The sequence below is a fragment of the Biomphalaria glabrata genome, chromosome 10, assembly GCF_947242115.1.
Source record: "Biomphalaria glabrata chromosome 10, xgBioGlab47.1, whole genome shotgun sequence".
NCBI classification, from domain to species: domain Eukaryota; kingdom Metazoa; phylum Mollusca; class Gastropoda; family Planorbidae; genus Biomphalaria; species Biomphalaria glabrata.
This window is the reverse complement of record NC_074720.1, coordinates 18844094-18861919: the sequence shown is the minus strand read 5'-3', so window position 1 is coordinate 18861919 and position 17826 is coordinate 18844094. Positions and strand designations below refer to the sequence as shown.

General features: G+C 30.4%; 1 protein-coding gene across 10 annotated transcripts in view; it reads right to left on the bottom strand.

Annotated features, from left to right (window-relative positions):
• The window catches only part of LOC106079851 (DENN domain-containing protein 2A-like), a 41426-nt gene that overhangs the window by 8744 nt on the left and 14856 nt on the right, over positions 1-17826 (bottom strand). For 8 of the 10 annotated variants that reach the window (XM_056045015.1, XM_056045023.1, XM_056045017.1 and 5 more), the window contains 14 exons: positions 12629-12781; positions 11805-11922; positions 11127-11200; positions 9994-10131; positions 8621-8638; positions 7152-7231; positions 6074-6143; positions 5911-5982; positions 5670-5789; positions 3604-3666; positions 1737-1843; positions 1401-1578; positions 1098-1221; positions 643-761 (listed from right to left, as the gene is read on the bottom strand). In XM_056045015.1, coding sequence (XP_055900990.1) covers positions 643-761; positions 1098-1221; positions 1401-1578; positions 1737-1843; positions 3604-3666; positions 5670-5789; positions 5911-5982; positions 6074-6143; positions 7152-7231; positions 8621-8638; positions 9994-10131; positions 11127-11200; positions 11805-11922; positions 12629-12781 — 1434 coding nt within the window. The remainder of the gene's footprint in view (positions 1-642; positions 762-1097; positions 1222-1400; positions 1579-1736; positions 1844-3603; positions 3667-5669; positions 5790-5910; positions 5983-6073; positions 6144-7151; positions 7232-8620; positions 8639-9993; positions 10132-11126; positions 11201-11804; positions 11923-12628; positions 12782-17826) is intronic. The other 2 variants (XM_056045020.1, XM_056045018.1) reach the window with 2 other exon arrangements.

Below are 17826 nucleotides of genomic sequence, written 5' to 3'. Positions count from 1 at the left end.
AGCAGGAAATTCTTCTCCCAGATACCCCCTACCCCCACTGGTCGACAAATGAGATTGGACTATAGTGCTCTGAGCATGCTATTATTAAAGCTATAATTATAAAGTGACATACACATAAAAAATATTGAATGAATAAAAAAACAATGATAGAATAAAGTAAGGTAGAAGAGACAAATAAGGTAGAAGAGACTGTAAGTCAGTGTTGCCCACCTTAACGGAACACTTCGCATATTCAGAGTATTTAGTGGAACACTTTTCTTATTTTTTAGAAAGATTAATTTAGGTGGTGGCCAACCAGTTATTATTCCGGTAGTTCATGGAACCCCAGTCAGGCCCCGCTGAACCCTACTGTTCCGCTAAACACAGTTTTGGAAACGCTGTTCTAAGTAAATAAAAAATAAATGTAGTTTATTTCTGCTTGTTCCTTACACACTTTACATGTGCTTAAGCTGTGAGTACTCAAAGGAACAATCTATTTTAGCTCATACTTTAAAGACTAGCACCTGACTCTTTTTTTAAGAGACTACCAGACGTGTTCAAAGTTATAAAAAAAAAGAACAAATGTAACGCCTAACATGAGACAGTTAATCTGGCATTGCTTAAAATAAATGTCTAAAGGTGAAAAGTGAATTCAAATGAAACCTGAAATATTCTGTTCCCATCTTGTTGTGTCTGTATATGATTGGAGAAATGGCCGACAGTTTCAATGAACATGCGCAGAAAAGCTTCAGCCACCATTAGCCACTGAGCATTCTGGGCCTCTGAACATAAACAAGTTCATTTTTTAAAAACATTCTGATATAAATTGAAGTATTTTACCTAAAACTTTGCAGAAATAAAAAAAAATAATACAGAAACAAAAAAAATGCTGAGCTGAAGACTTTTGTTCAATTTTAAAAGTGCTTTTGATTTTCTACACATTGAAAAAAAATGTAATCTATTGATCCTCTTCTAGGTCTAAATTAATTGATACCATTATATTTTTTTTAAAGTTGTAAAAGTTTTTACCAGAAATCAATTTTACACATATTGATAGCAGTTTTTAAGGCTTTTTGAACTTTATGAGGTAAAAGTGTTGTTAGAAAAAAAGTTTTTACCAGAATCAATTTTACACATATTGATAGCAGTTTTTAAGGCTTTTTGAACTTTATGAGGTAAAAGTGTCGACTCATCTCCTTCACTCATAACAATATCCTTCTTATCGAGGTCAACAATGAACACCTGATCAATAAAGCAGGTAAGAGTAATGATTGAACAAGTTTAGATGAGTAGTTGTGTATGTGTAATTATGTTAGTTGGAAGTAAAGTGTTCTAAAAAAGGTCATCATTTTTTGACCAAGATTTATTATATTAAGTACCCGGTACTGAATTTTTATATAAAATTGAAGAGAAATGCATACTTTTTCAAGGTCCATTTTCAGAACTTGTGGCAGAAATGCAGTCATGACACCAATTATGTATGGCATAGGAGCACATACCACATCCAACATTTCAAGTGGCAAGAGGGGGATGTATACATGCTGCCACTGGAATGGGTAGAGTAAAGCAGCCAAAGCATGTACAGTTTGAGTCAGGACACTGGAACAAAAGTGATAGTTAATTGTCAAGAGAAGTAAAACAAAATTTATAAACTGCAAACAAAAATACATCTCAGCCGATATCACAATGCAATGTACATTCAGACCTATCGGGCTGTCAACTGGCTCATGATAATCTTTTTCTACACAATAATTTACCTCAGATGACTAGAGCATAACATGATCCTTCTCTCCATCAAAATAGAAGCAAAAACTTTGACCAGCTTGTCTGTACCCAAAAAACGTAGAGGGCTTTCATAATTGACCTAATTGGAAACAAAATATTAGAACAAATTTTCATTTGAAACTACTTTGACACATGTTTTGTAATATATAAGTCCAAAGTACTTTTTGAAATTTCTTCAAGCAACAACACAGGAAAATTCAGAGGTACTGGTACTTGACCATATTCTTCAAATCTCCCTTGCACCCCCATTCCTATAAAAGTGCAACATTTACTTTTTCCCATATAGTCCCAAAAATATTTTAAAAGATTTGTTTTTGAATCAGGAAATCGAGAATACTGCAGGTTACAGCATAAAAAGTAAGACAATTACTATTGATTTATCCTAGAATTTTAAATTGGACAAAAAAGAGAAAATGCTGGATTATAAATAAAAGTAATGTAAAAATATCGATTTATCCTGTGATTTCAAATTGGAAAACAAAGAAAAAAAAATAAAAATCAGTTATTCATGTTTTGATTTGATTAGTGAAAATTTGAGGTTAGGGTTCCTACCATTTTATCTTATCATAAATTGCAAAAGAGAAGATAATTACATGTGTTAATCTAGTATATGTTAATTAGAGACTTAAAATTGGCTAAGTCATTATTTTTACTGGCTGTATTAGGCAACCCATTACATGCTTTAAATGGCATATGGGAAGAAAGAGCACTTGTACGAATTTTTCCTAGCATATGCTTTTATCTTTTAGTCATTCTAGATTGTGTTTTTGTATTTGTAAATTATAGTTAATTCTTTATGTATTATTTCTACTTTACTTTTTATTCTTCTGTCCTGAAGTTTCACTAAATTAAGTAATTTTACTAATCACATTACTCAAGTCAATGTGAATATTCCTTTGTTATAAATCTCACAGCTCGAATTTTGCGTCTAGTCTTTTTCCCCAATATGTCAAATGAGAAACTACAAAGCATTCTCTAGAGCTACCACAAAATCTAGGATACAAACAAGATTTAAGAACAAGAGTCTTTTAGTTCATCATCATGCTTTCTAAAGATCAATATTTGTACATTTTATACTGTTAGGATACATATTTAATAGCAATTTGTGTAGTAATCTCAGGACCAAAAGAGAAGATAGAATTAGACAGGAAATACATGTTCAGAGACGCTAGAATAAGTGAAAATAGAGAAGCTTAGGATAGAAGACTCCCTGACCATTTCCCCTGTAAATAAACATTTCAAAGGTTTAATAAAGCGTTATCCAGTTCTTTAAAAAGCGTCTGAAAAGATGAGCAGCTGTGTGGACTCGCATGTGTGTTATAAATCTTGACAATAGCTAGCAGATTGAGATTAGTTTTTTATATTACTACAACACATTATAAATTTTAAATTTCATTAATTAAATCACAACTTATTCATAAGATTTATTAAATTCTTAGTTAAGGTGAAAACTTTTAAAGAATCATCACCATATATATTTATATAAAAGAACATTTTTTTTCCAAATTTTTCTTTGTTGAGATCTTTTTAAGAATTATACATACCGTAGTTTAAAATATTTTTTTCTCAAATATTCATAAAATAAGTTATTGATCTTGATAGTTGTACATTGATTTTAAACTAAGTGGGATAAGAAATTGTACAAATCTAACAAAAAAAAACAAAAAAAAAACAATAGAATAATTATTTAATTTTTTTTTATTTCTACAGCTAAAGACTTTAAAAAAAGCTATTGATTTTCCAAAACACCCCCCCCCCCCCAACCACACTAAAACAACAAGAACTAAAACAAAGATAAGCCAAAATGTTTGGCAGGAAGCAAGGAGAAGAAAATCTTACATTATCCAGTTTATTGTCAGAAGTTCGATTCAAATAAATTGTCTCCATCTCACCAGAGCTGTCCTGAAATAATGGATGATGCAAAAAACTGAAGGTTAACAATACATGCGGCATTTGTATCACCATTACCAACATCCAGAGAGCCAAAGTTTAAACCATAACAGAATGTTTCAATCAAATGTTAACTTTCCCTAACAATGCTTTCAGTCAGCTTGAAAAAAATAGATATTATAAACATTAGTCATAGGTTTTAATTTATATTCTTTGCTTCTAACTTTACTGATATTATAACAAGCCATTAACATCTAGGCTGGAAAAGAAACACTAAAAAATGTATTTGGACCTATATTATTTATTGACATTTTAAACTATTTGAAATAAAGGCAGCATGAACACAAGAATTTGGATCTTTAATTTGATCTAAATTCTAAAATGTTAATTAATGTTGTTGAAATGATTTTTTAAACATAGAAATGATAGACATAACAATAAAATCATAAAAGCTGAAGCGTCAAATATAGTTCAGTGACCTAAAGCCGTTGGAAAAAAGAAATAAATGATAACAGTAGAACAGCAATATCATACATGTAGTTTGTCATGCAAACTTATGTGTTATGCACTAATTAGAATCTTTTGTTTTTCCACTTTCTAATTTGTATAAGAAATTTATTATATACAAAGTATGTAACAGCTGCTGATTTAGCTAGTGGGAAATCGATGCATACAGGAGGCCAGCTTTGCTCAGTTTCATTTACTTACAACATTGTTGTTTGTAAAATGTTTTACATGTTTCGGATGTTCCTTCAGAGTTGAAGATAGTTTACTTCCTAGTCCAAACCTCCTGCAGGACGACGGGGATGGGAGCGGGCAGGGTTTGAACCCTCGACCGTCGATAAATCCGAACAACAGTCCAGCGCGCAAACTGCACAACCAGGCAGCAGTGAATGTTTTAAATTGTCTAAGTTGTAAACAGTCTGCTAGACCACTAACAGCTATGGTGCAAAATTTACCCCACTTATTTGTCATATGCCTATGGCCCGCCATTAGCAATATCAATATCTATAAAAGAGCATGTGTGATGATCTTTGTTGTTTCAATTTGCTAAAATATGTTATAAAATTGTCTTTTATCTTATAAACTATCCATTTTCATTACATCTTGCAATGATTTATAGATTTAGTATCACCAAAATATAATTTTTGAGAGATGATTCTTTAATACTGAAATATCAATTGCTGAATAGACATAATTAATTGTTGCTTGTTGCTAAAAACATTTCTATATATTGTTGAAGAGATTGATTCATACAAAACAATAGCAGAAAAAAAAAGGATTTTATTAAAGTATTCACTGAAATGGCATAAAGATTTATAGGACTTCCCAAGTTTAACACAAGCAGTTACAAGTTCAGATAGTTAAGATTCATGCTTTTTTATGCAACGATCAGGTCTACTACAATACAATCAATGTATAATATGCAAGAAGGTACATTTCTAATGATTGCAGTCTGAGAAAAAAAAGGTTGAAGTATATTTATAATGATATATTATTAGCAGTGTGAAATAAAAATGACTTTTTTTCTATACTGATATACAGTGTTCCCTTGACTTTCGTGGGACCGCCCGCAAAAGTCTGCAAAGTGGAATAGCGGTATTTGATTTTATATAAGTACACTATTTTTGGAAATGATCAGCACCACAGGACATCCCCTAACACTTTTAAACCCCTAAATAACAATTTCCCATTGCCTTAATAACCTTTACAAGCTGTTTCTTTTAAAACACTTCTTAAATGTTCAGTAATTTTTTAAATTGCCATACAGTACCAGACTGTATATCAAATTTCAGTATATAAAAAGATTTGCATTGCTAAAATGCATCAAATTGGAAGCACAGGGTTATTCCTCTTCTATATTTTCGATTATGTATAACTTCTGAGTATATTGCTGTTCTACTAAAAATAGTCTTTTAGCTTGACAGAAGCAGCAATGTATGCTGTGAGGTGAAGTGAGCTACTTAGATATGCACAAATGCATGTGGCAAATAAAGTACCACAACAAGACTCACCAAAGTTCTAATGTGACAAACTTTTCCAGGTTTGGGTAGTGGTCGACCAAATGATGCTGCTATCAACTCAATGGCCAGATCAGTCGATATTCTGCGCCTTTGTTCTATTTCAGTTAGAAGCTGAGTGGGAAACAAATATAAGCTAAGTAAACTACTATGATATGATTAAGACAAGACACTTTAAAGGCTGAAGCTGATAGTAATTTTGAAGTGTAGCTTTAGGAATGAAATGTGTACTCACTGTATTGTACATATTGAAAGCATCAATGGGGCTAATGATACAGATAACTTCTGGAAGACTTGAATCACTTGGCTGTAGATGAACCAAATAACATGATGACATTAAAACCTTATGATCGTTAAAAGAACTCCTTGAAATGAATAAATCCAATGGCTATACACACCTGCATTCTTCTGCAATATCCATAGACATGAGTGCCATCTTCATAAGTCATCACAAATGAATAAGACTCACTGGAAGGATAAGAAACAAAAGAAACTGGCTATTGTTTAAATAATCCAGTACAAAATGATATGTGACTAAAAATTAGTCACAGGAAAAATGTACAATACATAGTTTGTGCTAAAGAGAGAAATGAAACACAGTGGCCAAATTTTTAAGCACTTGTTTCCGAAGTTAAGTATTGAATTTTTTAAATCAAGGATTTCTGCTCAGAATTAAAAATATTCCAATCTGAATTCACTTAGTTTTATTGTTGATGGTTTGTAAATTTTTAATATGCTTTATTTGTGAGGGTCCACATTTCATTTTATTGCTTGCTATCTGTCCAGCACTTAGGAAACTCAAACTAAAAATTAGCAAAAAAAAAAAAAAAAAGGATTTGATTGACAACCAATCAATTGGTACCATCTAATAATCCCACCACTGACATCTGTTAGGGAAATTGAAAAAGTGAACTGAACACGTTAGAATCTGACAAAGTTTGAACAAGAAATGTTACAGTTGTTTTTTTATGTGGATAGATTATTGAGTCATGCTTTGGCAGAACCAAATTAGGTTGACCCAATTTGTACTCTTTTTATCATTAGTAATAGCTCTGCTTGGGAGAAACAATAATAAAAGTGACTGCTACAAAAAAATGGATAACTTATTAAAGTAATGTGAAATAACTAGAAAGTTATCTTTTGCTTATAAAAATGAACATCACTTGGCCGCCTATGATGGAGGCTCGAGTTCAAATCTCGACTCGAGCTGAGTTGTGTTTGCTAAGGGCATTAAGGCAGCAAGTCAATCTCCCAGATACCCCTTCCCCTCTCCAGTCCTCTAAAGAGATTGGAACAGAGCATGCACTGCGTAAAGGCAGCAAGTCAATCTCCCAGATACCCCCTTCCCCTCTCCAGTCCACTAAAGAGATTGGAACAGAGCATGCACTGCATGCTTATGACATGAATGTTGGGCTATACAAAAATAATTGATAAAAATAAAAAATAATTTAGATGTGTGTTTTTTTTTCTTTTAACCTGAAAATTGGGCCAGAGGCTACTTTAAAAACAGCTGCATCTGGGAAACAGAAACTTGGTACAGACAGGTTGCTGGACACCTAGGATGAAATGAAAAAAACATATAAAACACTTCACAGTCAGGTTACTGATTCATAGTTATTCATTCTTTTGTAGTACCAATAACATAAAAAGATGGTTAATAAAGGAATATTATCAGGTGCACACAGAAAAAAAGACATTTTTTTCTAGAAAGATTTTGTAATAGAAAAATAATAGTTATTTTAGAAGAGCATTTTTGTAAATTTTGAATGATGACATTAAGCTATAACTATAATTTTCAGCTGAGAGCTAACTTGACTGACTAATTGGTAAAGTGGATAATAACTTGTTCATTTCAAAATAAGAAAATTTGTGTTATGATTCATCTTTATCTTTTAACTTAGAAACATAACAGTACAATTTCAGCTTTAAAATAAGTACAACTCTTGAATCTTTATGATTTTTTTACACCATGTATGTCATTATCTCATTATATTTACACCTTCTATACAAATTGCAAATATATTTACACCATTTACAATCCGTATTTTAATGTATCTATATAATCTAAAATTATTATAATATATATACACACAATCTTAATTAGTATATATATAACTAGTTCTGGGTCTAGAAATCAATCAATTAATTGGTAAAAGCTCATCTAAAAGATATTTCAGACACATTGCTATCAAATGCTTTTAAAAAAAATCTACTTCTAATAATTATCCCCAATAAATTAAATTTTTTTAGCATGTATAGAAAAAAAAATTGAGAATGAATTGATTTTTTCTAGAGATTTGATTGAAATAAATTCAAATCTCAGAAATCCTTTTCTTGCCATGCTACTCATTGGTGTAGTGCTTTTTCTTTTATTTGAAGTAACAGAAAAAGATTGAAAGTCTCAATTTAAAAATAAAAAATAAATTATTTTTTTTCAGATTTGAAAATGTTTTACATTTTTTAAAATTTATTTAAGGAATTTTTTCTTTTTTTTTGTATCAATGCCTAAGGTTTGGAGTAAATCATAATTGAATAACTCTTTAAAGATGAAAATAATCATAACAATCAGGCAATAATAATGAAAAAATGATTATGTCCATTGAAAAAAAAGAACATTTTAGAACTAAGTAAAAAGAAAATCGTATTATGCCATGAAAACCATACAAGATATAGTTATAATAATAATATTACTACTGATAATAATAATAAAAAAATATATTAACAAACTATCAAATAATTTTGACCCATTCTAATTCATAATAATAATATATATATATATATATATATATATATATATATATATATATTAAAAATCAGCATAAAGAAACAGCTTTAAAAAAGATCAATTACCCAGAACTATAATTAATAATAACTTTAAATAACCCAAAAAATGTTTAGTAAGCACCAGTAATCAAAACTTTAAATTGACTGAAAACTATTCATACCACAGCATAATCTAGAAACTAGAAGGAATGTATAAAAGAATGTTGAAAAAAAATATCACTAGCTATTTAGAGAAATAAAAACTTTGCAGCTAGAGTACACTGAAGCAACACTAAGGTCCAAAAACTTTAATACAATGGTATATAGAGCATTGATTTCAGATCAGCTTGGAAAGTTACTCTATTATGATTGTATTTTCTGGAAAACAATATACCAAAGTCTACCAATCCAAAACAATTTATAAGAAACAGCTGTCTATATGGAAGTGTATCTTACCACTTAGCTACCAGTAAACATTTTTATATGGCTAGAAAGATTTTAAAGTCATAAGTCAAAATAACTATAATTAGTTAAATATTTAATTTTTTTTTGTTACTGTCATTTTTGCTTCGCTTTTCATGCTGGAAAGTAATTGATTCATAATGAATGTATTTCAGTGCAAGAGATAAAGAGATAGATATAGAGATAAAAGAGATTTCAACAATAAAGAGACAAGTAATAACACATATCATATTCAAAATAAACATGGCTGTACCTCTTGTAAGCAAATATAAATATTACCGGCGGCGCCAACTTTGTATGTACGCTGCTTGTTAAAGACAATTTTAATAACTGTCATTGTTTAAACCAAAAGTAAGAGCATTTAACAAACAATAGAAATACTTTTTTTTTTATTGCATAGACTAGTTTTTTTAAAAGCTTCAACAATTATTAACTATTTTAAAACATTTTTTATTACAAAGCTTAGATCAACTCACTCTGTCTGTCTGGTAAAAAATTTGTACACGTTATTTCTCAAAAACCCAATCTCAAATCAAGCTGTAACTTTGCACAATTATTCATTGACATAGACAAGACATGAATCAATAAAAAAAAGTAACCAATTAGACAATTTAATAACTCGTAATTCATTATTTTGTTTAATAGCAACAAGAGAAACTAATACTTAAGTATTCACAGATATAGCTCATTTTGTTGGGTTTAGCCCCCTTAAATTACGCAACTTCTCCCTCATGCATTTTCCATTCAAGTTGATGCTTTCAACAATTATTTATTGTACCTAAGAAAACATGAATCTATTTTTTTTTAAATACTCTATTAGTGAATTGATTATTGGTAATTAATTATTTTGTTTAATATCAAATAAGGGAAATAACTGATACATTATTGGTAGAATATTTTGCTTGTATAGATATTGACTTCAAATTCGTCAGTAGAGAGAAGCTGAGATGAGCTTGAATACATTACTTGATTACAAGCAATAAGACTGTTAATGAGTCGATGGGCAAGAAACAAAGAGACAAAAACAACACATCTACAGGAAAACAAATTAGAAAAAGAATCATCACATTTCTATGTGATTGATGGCCCTTACATTCTCTGGAAACTTGTGTATGATGTAAGGTTTATAACCTTTCTCAGTGCTAGTCTGAAGGCCAACAATGAGACAATATTCAAAGAGCTGTGGGTAGATGGCACTCAGATATTCTTTTGACTTTTTCACACTTTTACTCTGAAAGAACCAAAACAGATAATAGTGTGGTTACAAACTAATATTCCAGAATATTCAATTCCACTATAACACTTAATGTATCTAAGTAAAAGAAGTATCAGACATCCATTGGGATACTAGGGTAAACTTTCATTGTTTGTGTAGACAATAGTTAAAAAGCATATGGCTTACATTATGATCAAAGGCTTTTAATTTCCACAAGGAAAAAAACAAGTACTGGTTCCCACATGAGGATGTATTCAAAAGAATATCCCAAGATCTAGCATTAAAAACTTGTAGCCTTCATGAAAATGAGCTTGAGATTCTCAATGAGCTTGAGATTCTCACTAAAGTTTCCCAAACACCTTAACAGTTGGTCACCATAGCCCCAAAAGTACTGTTTTTAAAACTATTTTTATACTTATTATATAATCACTTCTGTTAGAAGTCTATATTATAAAGTAACAAAAGTAATTGCACTCTGTTAAAATAAATGACTTTGGACAGGAAAAGAAATATTAAAATAATTTAAATATATCATGTGCAACTTAAGTAAAAAAAAAAAAAGCTTTGGGACTGTGGGACTAGAAACCTGAGAAGTGCAAGTGTGAATGTCAACAAAAAAACAAAAAAGAGTGATATTTATGGTTCTAATATGATACAGGTGGGTGACTGTAAGAGGCAAAAATAGGAATTTCTATGGGTCAAGGATAATTGTGTTTTGTATCTGTCCCTTTTGTCAATTAAACAGGTGCATGTATAAATAAACATTAAACTGCTACAGAAGTAAACTTGTCTTTGTGTAACTGAAGAATAAACTAGAATGGTAAATCATCAACAATAAAAGAACTCGCATCATAACAGTGACTTTAAATTCTTCTTTATAGAAATATAATTCTACTATCATTTGCAAAAAAATAATGACACTCAAGTTTTTTTTTAGTAAGAGCTTCAAATTATTATTCAATCTAAAAAGAATCTATTCATGTCTGGTAGGTTAACAACAAACTACTTACACTTTTTAGTCTTACAGTTGCACAATATTCAATTCTTCTCTTTAAGACAGTTGGCTCTACAATGACTTCAGCTTCTAGAAAGATTTATAAAAGCAGCTCAAAAAACTTTTTGCTAGTAATAATACTGATATGGTACTTAAAGTGCTTTGTTTATAGCAGCAATATTTTACTTACATATCTCTAAGAATAGATAAAAAGTCATTTGAACATATTTTAAATCCATAACGCAAAGAAAGAGTTCATATGTTGATGTTAATGTAATAAGAAAATTGGCAATAAAAAAAGGGAAGGGTATTTTGTAAATCTTTTGTGAAATAAAAAAGTCGCACATAAAGAATAATGAATATTAAATGAAATAAATAATAAAAAATTGATCACTAAATCTCATTGCAGTCAAAAATCTTAAGAGAAAAATTAGCAAAAGTTCAACATTTGAAAGTTGATAATTACCTTTAAAATAATATTTTTATTAGATCCAAAAGCGTGAATAAAAAAAGGACCTTGAAATACTTGCACAGAAAAAAAAAAGACTTTTTTAGAGACAGGAGAAAAAGGTCCAAAAGCAATGCACACTAGTAACACACTTAGTATTCATTACTACATCTAATAACAGAATAGAAGATGAAGCCAGAAGAAATGTTTATTATTATTTTGGTTATAAACCAGACGTTCTCTAACCTGGACTGTCATCTTTCTCTACTTGAACCCATTCACTATCAATGTCTGAAGACTTCTCTGGAGCACATCGAAATGCTATAGTCACATCAGCATAGGCCTGGTTGATTTTCTGCTTTACCTGAAACACAATGAAATGTATTATTAAGCAATAAATTATACATTTGATGTGTTTGATAAGAGAAAGTTGACTTCAATCAAAGAAGGTTCTGAGTCACTCATGTTTTCAGTAATAGATTAAGTAAGTGATCAAGGCAATAAGTTTTCTCCTCTTAACTTTGAGAGATATCATTAAAAAAATGTGGTAACAAAATACAATACTTAATGACTATTAACTTATTAAATGAACAAGTAAAGAACATTTATATAAGAAACTAAGAAAATTAACACTCTATTGGCATTCGTATATATTTCTTGTGCATTAATCTTAAAGTAATAACTTCTTAGTAAAATAATTAATAATAAATAATATAATTAAAATCATACCCAAATAGTGTGGAAAAGAAAACAACTAATTTTCTTTAAATCCTCTGCTAATGATCGGATTAAAGATCTTAATTTTGCCATGGAGAATATAAAGATTTTTAATGTATTTAAGGAAAGAAAGCTAGGGTAACAGGTAAGCTTATCAGGCAAAAGTACATCAATATAATTTATTGAATTTTTAAAATGTTTATAAATAATGTATCTTGCATTTGAGTTCCTTCCTACAATCATCAAAATATTCCTATCCAGTTTTCTTAAGTCATTTAAGCAAGAAAATTGTGTTCTGAAAACTACAACTATATTAAAATTCATGAGAGTAATTCTTCATACAATGAACATACCATTGTCATCTTCCTCTTGGTCACTTTGTCCAGATTCTGGTCTTGAGCACTGGTCAGCCATGGCTCATCAAACTGACCATTTTGTTCTGCTTCTGGGTTTTTGCCAAATCCTTCAAGTTTAGTCAAGAATTGTGCAGGGCTGACATTTTCATCCTGCAATATGAAAATAGAGGATGAATTTTAGCAGCATTTGGTAACAGGAGAAAGTTGATCTGGATCAGCACAAGACAGTTTCTAAATGAAGTTTAATAATGCTGTCAGATGATAGAAAAACTTCTGAAGCTTGATAGTTAAGTTATAATTCCAGATATGCAATCTTATTTGATTTTTTAAATGTAAACAATACTCTTGTCAGTATAAAGAGAACAATGCCTTTTGAATAAATAGAATTTTTATTGTTAGCTGAAAAATTATCAGGTGTACGATGTAGAGACAGAACAACAACAGCAACAAATCATGGAGTCTTAGCATGGAGACATAAAGCTCTGCTTAGATCAGAATTTTGAAAAAAGGGCTTTTGAGACAGACTCAATGTGCTGCAGTCCTAAGGAATGGATAGATACTATTAGAACAGTTACTATTTTTAGTAAAAATGATTTATTCCTAAAATGATTAAATAAATGAAAAAAATAATATGGGTCTGTGTAAACTACCAGTTACATAGAGGTTAATGTTGCAAATATTGTCAACTAGCTACAAAACACTAAGCAACAGAAGCAAGAACCCAAATGGTTGTGTGTTGTATGTCCTGCAAATAATGAGCGAACTGTGTCAATGCATAAGCAAAATTTGATTATATTGTTGCAGAGATAACTTTGGCCAGGTTTTCCCTGATTTAAATTTTCAGACTCCCCTCCCCGTTCCATCTACTTGTATTATCAGCTCCTCTTAAGGTCAAGGACAAGTGATTTTCTTAAATGGTCGATCTTAAAGAAAGCTAAGCTCAACATACTTTATAATACTCATGATTTAGTGAAACATTGAGTTCAATAATTCATAGATTTTAATACATTCTTCTTTATTCAAAACTTACAAAAGCCTCATTAATTTTAAATATTCTCTTTTTTTAAGTAAATATTACTTTATTAAGAGATGTACCTTATCTTACAAAAAACAAACGTTACTTCAAAAAATAAGATGCTTACATTCTACTGTGCCCCTAGGTCAATCTAGTCATGCATGTTAATCAATGACTTAAACTCTGTCCAGTCATTGGTTTTCCTGGCTGGTTCATGCAACCCATTCCATGCTCTAATAACACTAGGAGTATGGAGTATTTGTACAAATTTGTCCTAACATATGGAACAAGAAATGTGTCTTTCTGAGTATTTTATTATTTGCATTTGAAGATTATGGTTCAGTGTTTTCTATGGATATACTATTGAATAAGAATCATTATCATGATAATTATAATTATCAATATTAAAAACAAAAACAAGGAAAACAATCTTTTGTTGATATATATATATATAAAGTGTTTAGCACTTAAAATACTGGCAAATAATGTTTTTAGAAGAAACATACACGACCATGAAATAAATGAAAACAAACGTGTGAAAAGGGAAAACACTACTTCTTTAACATTTGTAGCAGGCTTGAAAGATAACAACATTTTTAAATCTCTTCCTGTTGGTGTTTCCCTTCGTAGACTTTTCAAGTAGTCTTTTAACCCTTTAAGTGCTGAGCTTTTTTACAACAGTGCATACTAAATGGAATTGCAATTCTAGTGTTTAGTGGCTTAACAACCACTCGCATCTAATGGGTTAAGACAATTCATTGTGAATCCAATTAACTTAACAAACAAATGACAGCAATGACTTTACTTGAGATTTTATCTAACTTTTAGAACATGTTCAAGTACAAATAGTACACAATCCTTTAGTTTACAGTAAATTGAAAGACATGATCAAAGAGGAGTATGAGACTTGGTAACATAAAAAAAACAAGATTACAAAGATTGTGGCAACACAAACTCAGAGGTGGCCCCCGTGGGAGACAGATCCCTGTCAGATCCGCATATTCGCAAGGAATATTCAAGACGTGATTCTGTTTTGATTGCTAAAAGTAATAATGTTTCAAAGAATCATTTGGCGCTGTAAAAAATTTTTTTAAAATGTAAAATCTCACGCTGGTCGACGGAGGATGGCATCGAGCAGGGTATGAAACCGAGACTGTAGAAATAATCAGTCCTGCGCTCTAACCGCACGACCAGGTTACAAACTAATAGCCTATTATTGATAATATACCTACACATTACGGAAAGACAACTACCGGATATGTACAATATGTCAGAAAAGCGATTTTAGATAATCTTTTGGTATTGAACATTTTCATTTAAATGGAACTAGAATGAGGATGTAGATCTACCTAAATTAAACTTCTAATTTAGCACTCTCAATATCTATATCTACTAGATCTAGATCTAAAATATATATTTGGGATAATGTAGATGTAATTTAGATAAGATTTATGTAAAAAAAAACACACTAAATAATCAATTAATAGACTAATCGCAATATTAAATTTAAAATAGTATAAGAGTTTTAGTATTTTATAACATTGCAATATTGACAATCTAGACTTTAGAAATAAAAATCTACTCTTTAAGTCTAGAAATTAAAATTATAGATCTTGATCTAGTCTAAATCATGGCTGTCCGGTAGTGCGGTTTGCGCGCTGGACTGTCGGTTGGATTCATCGATGGTCTCAGGTTCAAACCTTGCCCGCTTCCATTCCCCGTCATCTTGCGGGAGGTTTGGACTACAACTCCGAAGGAACATCCGAAACATGTAAAACAACAAACATTCTAAACTAGACCAAGAAATTCTAGATCTAGATTCTACAATGATTCTAATTAGAACTTAAATCTAAATCTAGTTTTAAAAATCTAGCTCTACTGTAAAAAAAAATCTAGATCTAGTGTAAAAATATCTAGATCTAGTATAAAAAATCTAGATTAGATCTAAATCTAGCTATTATGTCTTTTTAAAATGCGAGTCACATTACGAGGTTTAATAAACATTACTATACCGAGTGTTACGTGCGCATCTTAGTGTGAATGTGAAATGGTGCGATTGCGTGTTGAAAGGAGAGAAGAATCAAAAATGGAGGAATATGAACAAGAAAGTGTTTTCAGTATTAATAAAGATTAAAGTATTTATAAACTGTGATTTGTCGTTTTCATGTCTAAAGAGTCTCATCCAATATGAAGACGTAACACCGAGTTGTTTTAGCATTTCATTTTAAGAATTTATTCCATATGATGTCAAAGGAAAAAAATCCACTACGTCACACGGCCTAGTTAGACTAAAAAATATCATCTATACGAGCAGCTTGTTGAGGGTTCATAGACATTTGTGCATATTTCTTTTAGCATTTCATTTAAAGAATTAACTCCATATGACGTCAAAGGAAAAAAATCCACTACATCACATGGCCTAGTTAGACTTAAAATGTCATGTATACGAGCAGCTTGTCGAGTGTTCATAGACATTGGTGCACCGAGTGAGATCTTTAAGCATTTCATTTAAAGAATTAACTCCATATGACGTCAAAGGAAAAAAATTCCATTACGTCACACGTCCTAGTTAGACTAAAAAATGTCTTCTATACGAGCAGCTTCTCGAGGGTTCATAGACATTGGTGCACAGAGTGAGTTCTTTTAGCATTTCATTTGATGGGCTAGTTAGACTAAATATGTATGTAACATATATATAAAAGGATTAAAGACGCTTTTTTTTGTTTTGTCTGTCAGTCTGTCTGTAAGTCATGTTAATAGCGAGAAAAAAAAAGACTAAAAGCTATTGAAAATCTGATTAAAATTTAATTTCCCTTCCGAAACATCGCATAAGTTTTAAGTTTCTATAATAGATTGTTCCGGATATTTATAAATTTATAGTGAGAGAAAATAAGAATTCCAGATTAATCAAATACCATTAATAAAATTTGTGGGATGGTTTGTTATGAAAATTAGATGTACCATAGCCTTAAGGAGAGATTTTCAAATCATACTTTTGTGTTAGGAAGTTGTTTTCCTTAAAAATCGGAACATAATATTAACGATAATTATATCTTTCTAACGTTTTAGCTAGATAGTTAAATGTAGTGTAAGAGAGAAGTGCGATTTTACATAAATAGAGTTAAAATATTTTTCATAAAAAATCCGGAACAACCAATTTTCATAAATGAGAAAATTATTTGTTTTATTTAATAGAAGAGGGATTTTAAACATTTATTAGCGTTATTAGATTTTTCATATAAAATTCGGATTATTTTTAGTGACTATTTGTAAGAAAATTAAGGTAATGTAGGTCGATTTCTATTTGGTATTCGCTGGCATTGATTTGTTTTTCACAAAATATCCGGAACAATCTATTATAGATACTTAAAACTATTGCAATATTCCTGAATGAAAAATTAAAGGTTAAATCAGATTTACAATAGCCTTTAGTGTTATTTGTTTATCTAATCGTGACGGACAGACCGACCAACAGACAAAATGCACAAAAATAAGCTTCTTTTATTCGGATGGGGGCACTAAACAAAAAATAAATAAAGTCGGATTTTTAAAAAAAGTTTAAAGAATTGGTTTAGCACCACAACATGTTGCGACGTTACGCTACTGCACAAAAGTCACTGCATAAAAAGTCCATTTTAAAAAAATGTGCCTGATATTTACATACAAAGTGCATTTATTAGCCTTTATAAACAAACAGAAATGTTTTCTTTTAATTTTAGCATCTAGTTGACCAGAAAAAACACCTTTAACTATTACTTATATTTGTTGTAAACATTTCTTGTACATTTTAAAAATATATTTGACTTAGTGATACTGAAAATACACATATATCGCTCACCATTGTTAGCATATGGTAACATTGCCTCCTTTACATTTACGTTATTGTTTTAGAATTGGTGTATTTTTATGAAAAAATCGCTTGCATAATTAATTTGATAAATTAAACGATTTGTTTTTAGAAAACAAAAAGTAGCCGTTGCACCTAAACTTTTCATATCTCTTCTAGTTTTCGAGATCTGAGTGTGACAGACAGACATTTTGCACAAACCTAATAGCGTTTTTTTCCCCTTACGGGGGACGCTAAAAAAGATTATATGTATCTGTTGATACTCATTATATTCAAAACACAATTCATCAAATTTAATTCAATATCTTAAGTCCCATGTTGTGGTGTATGTTT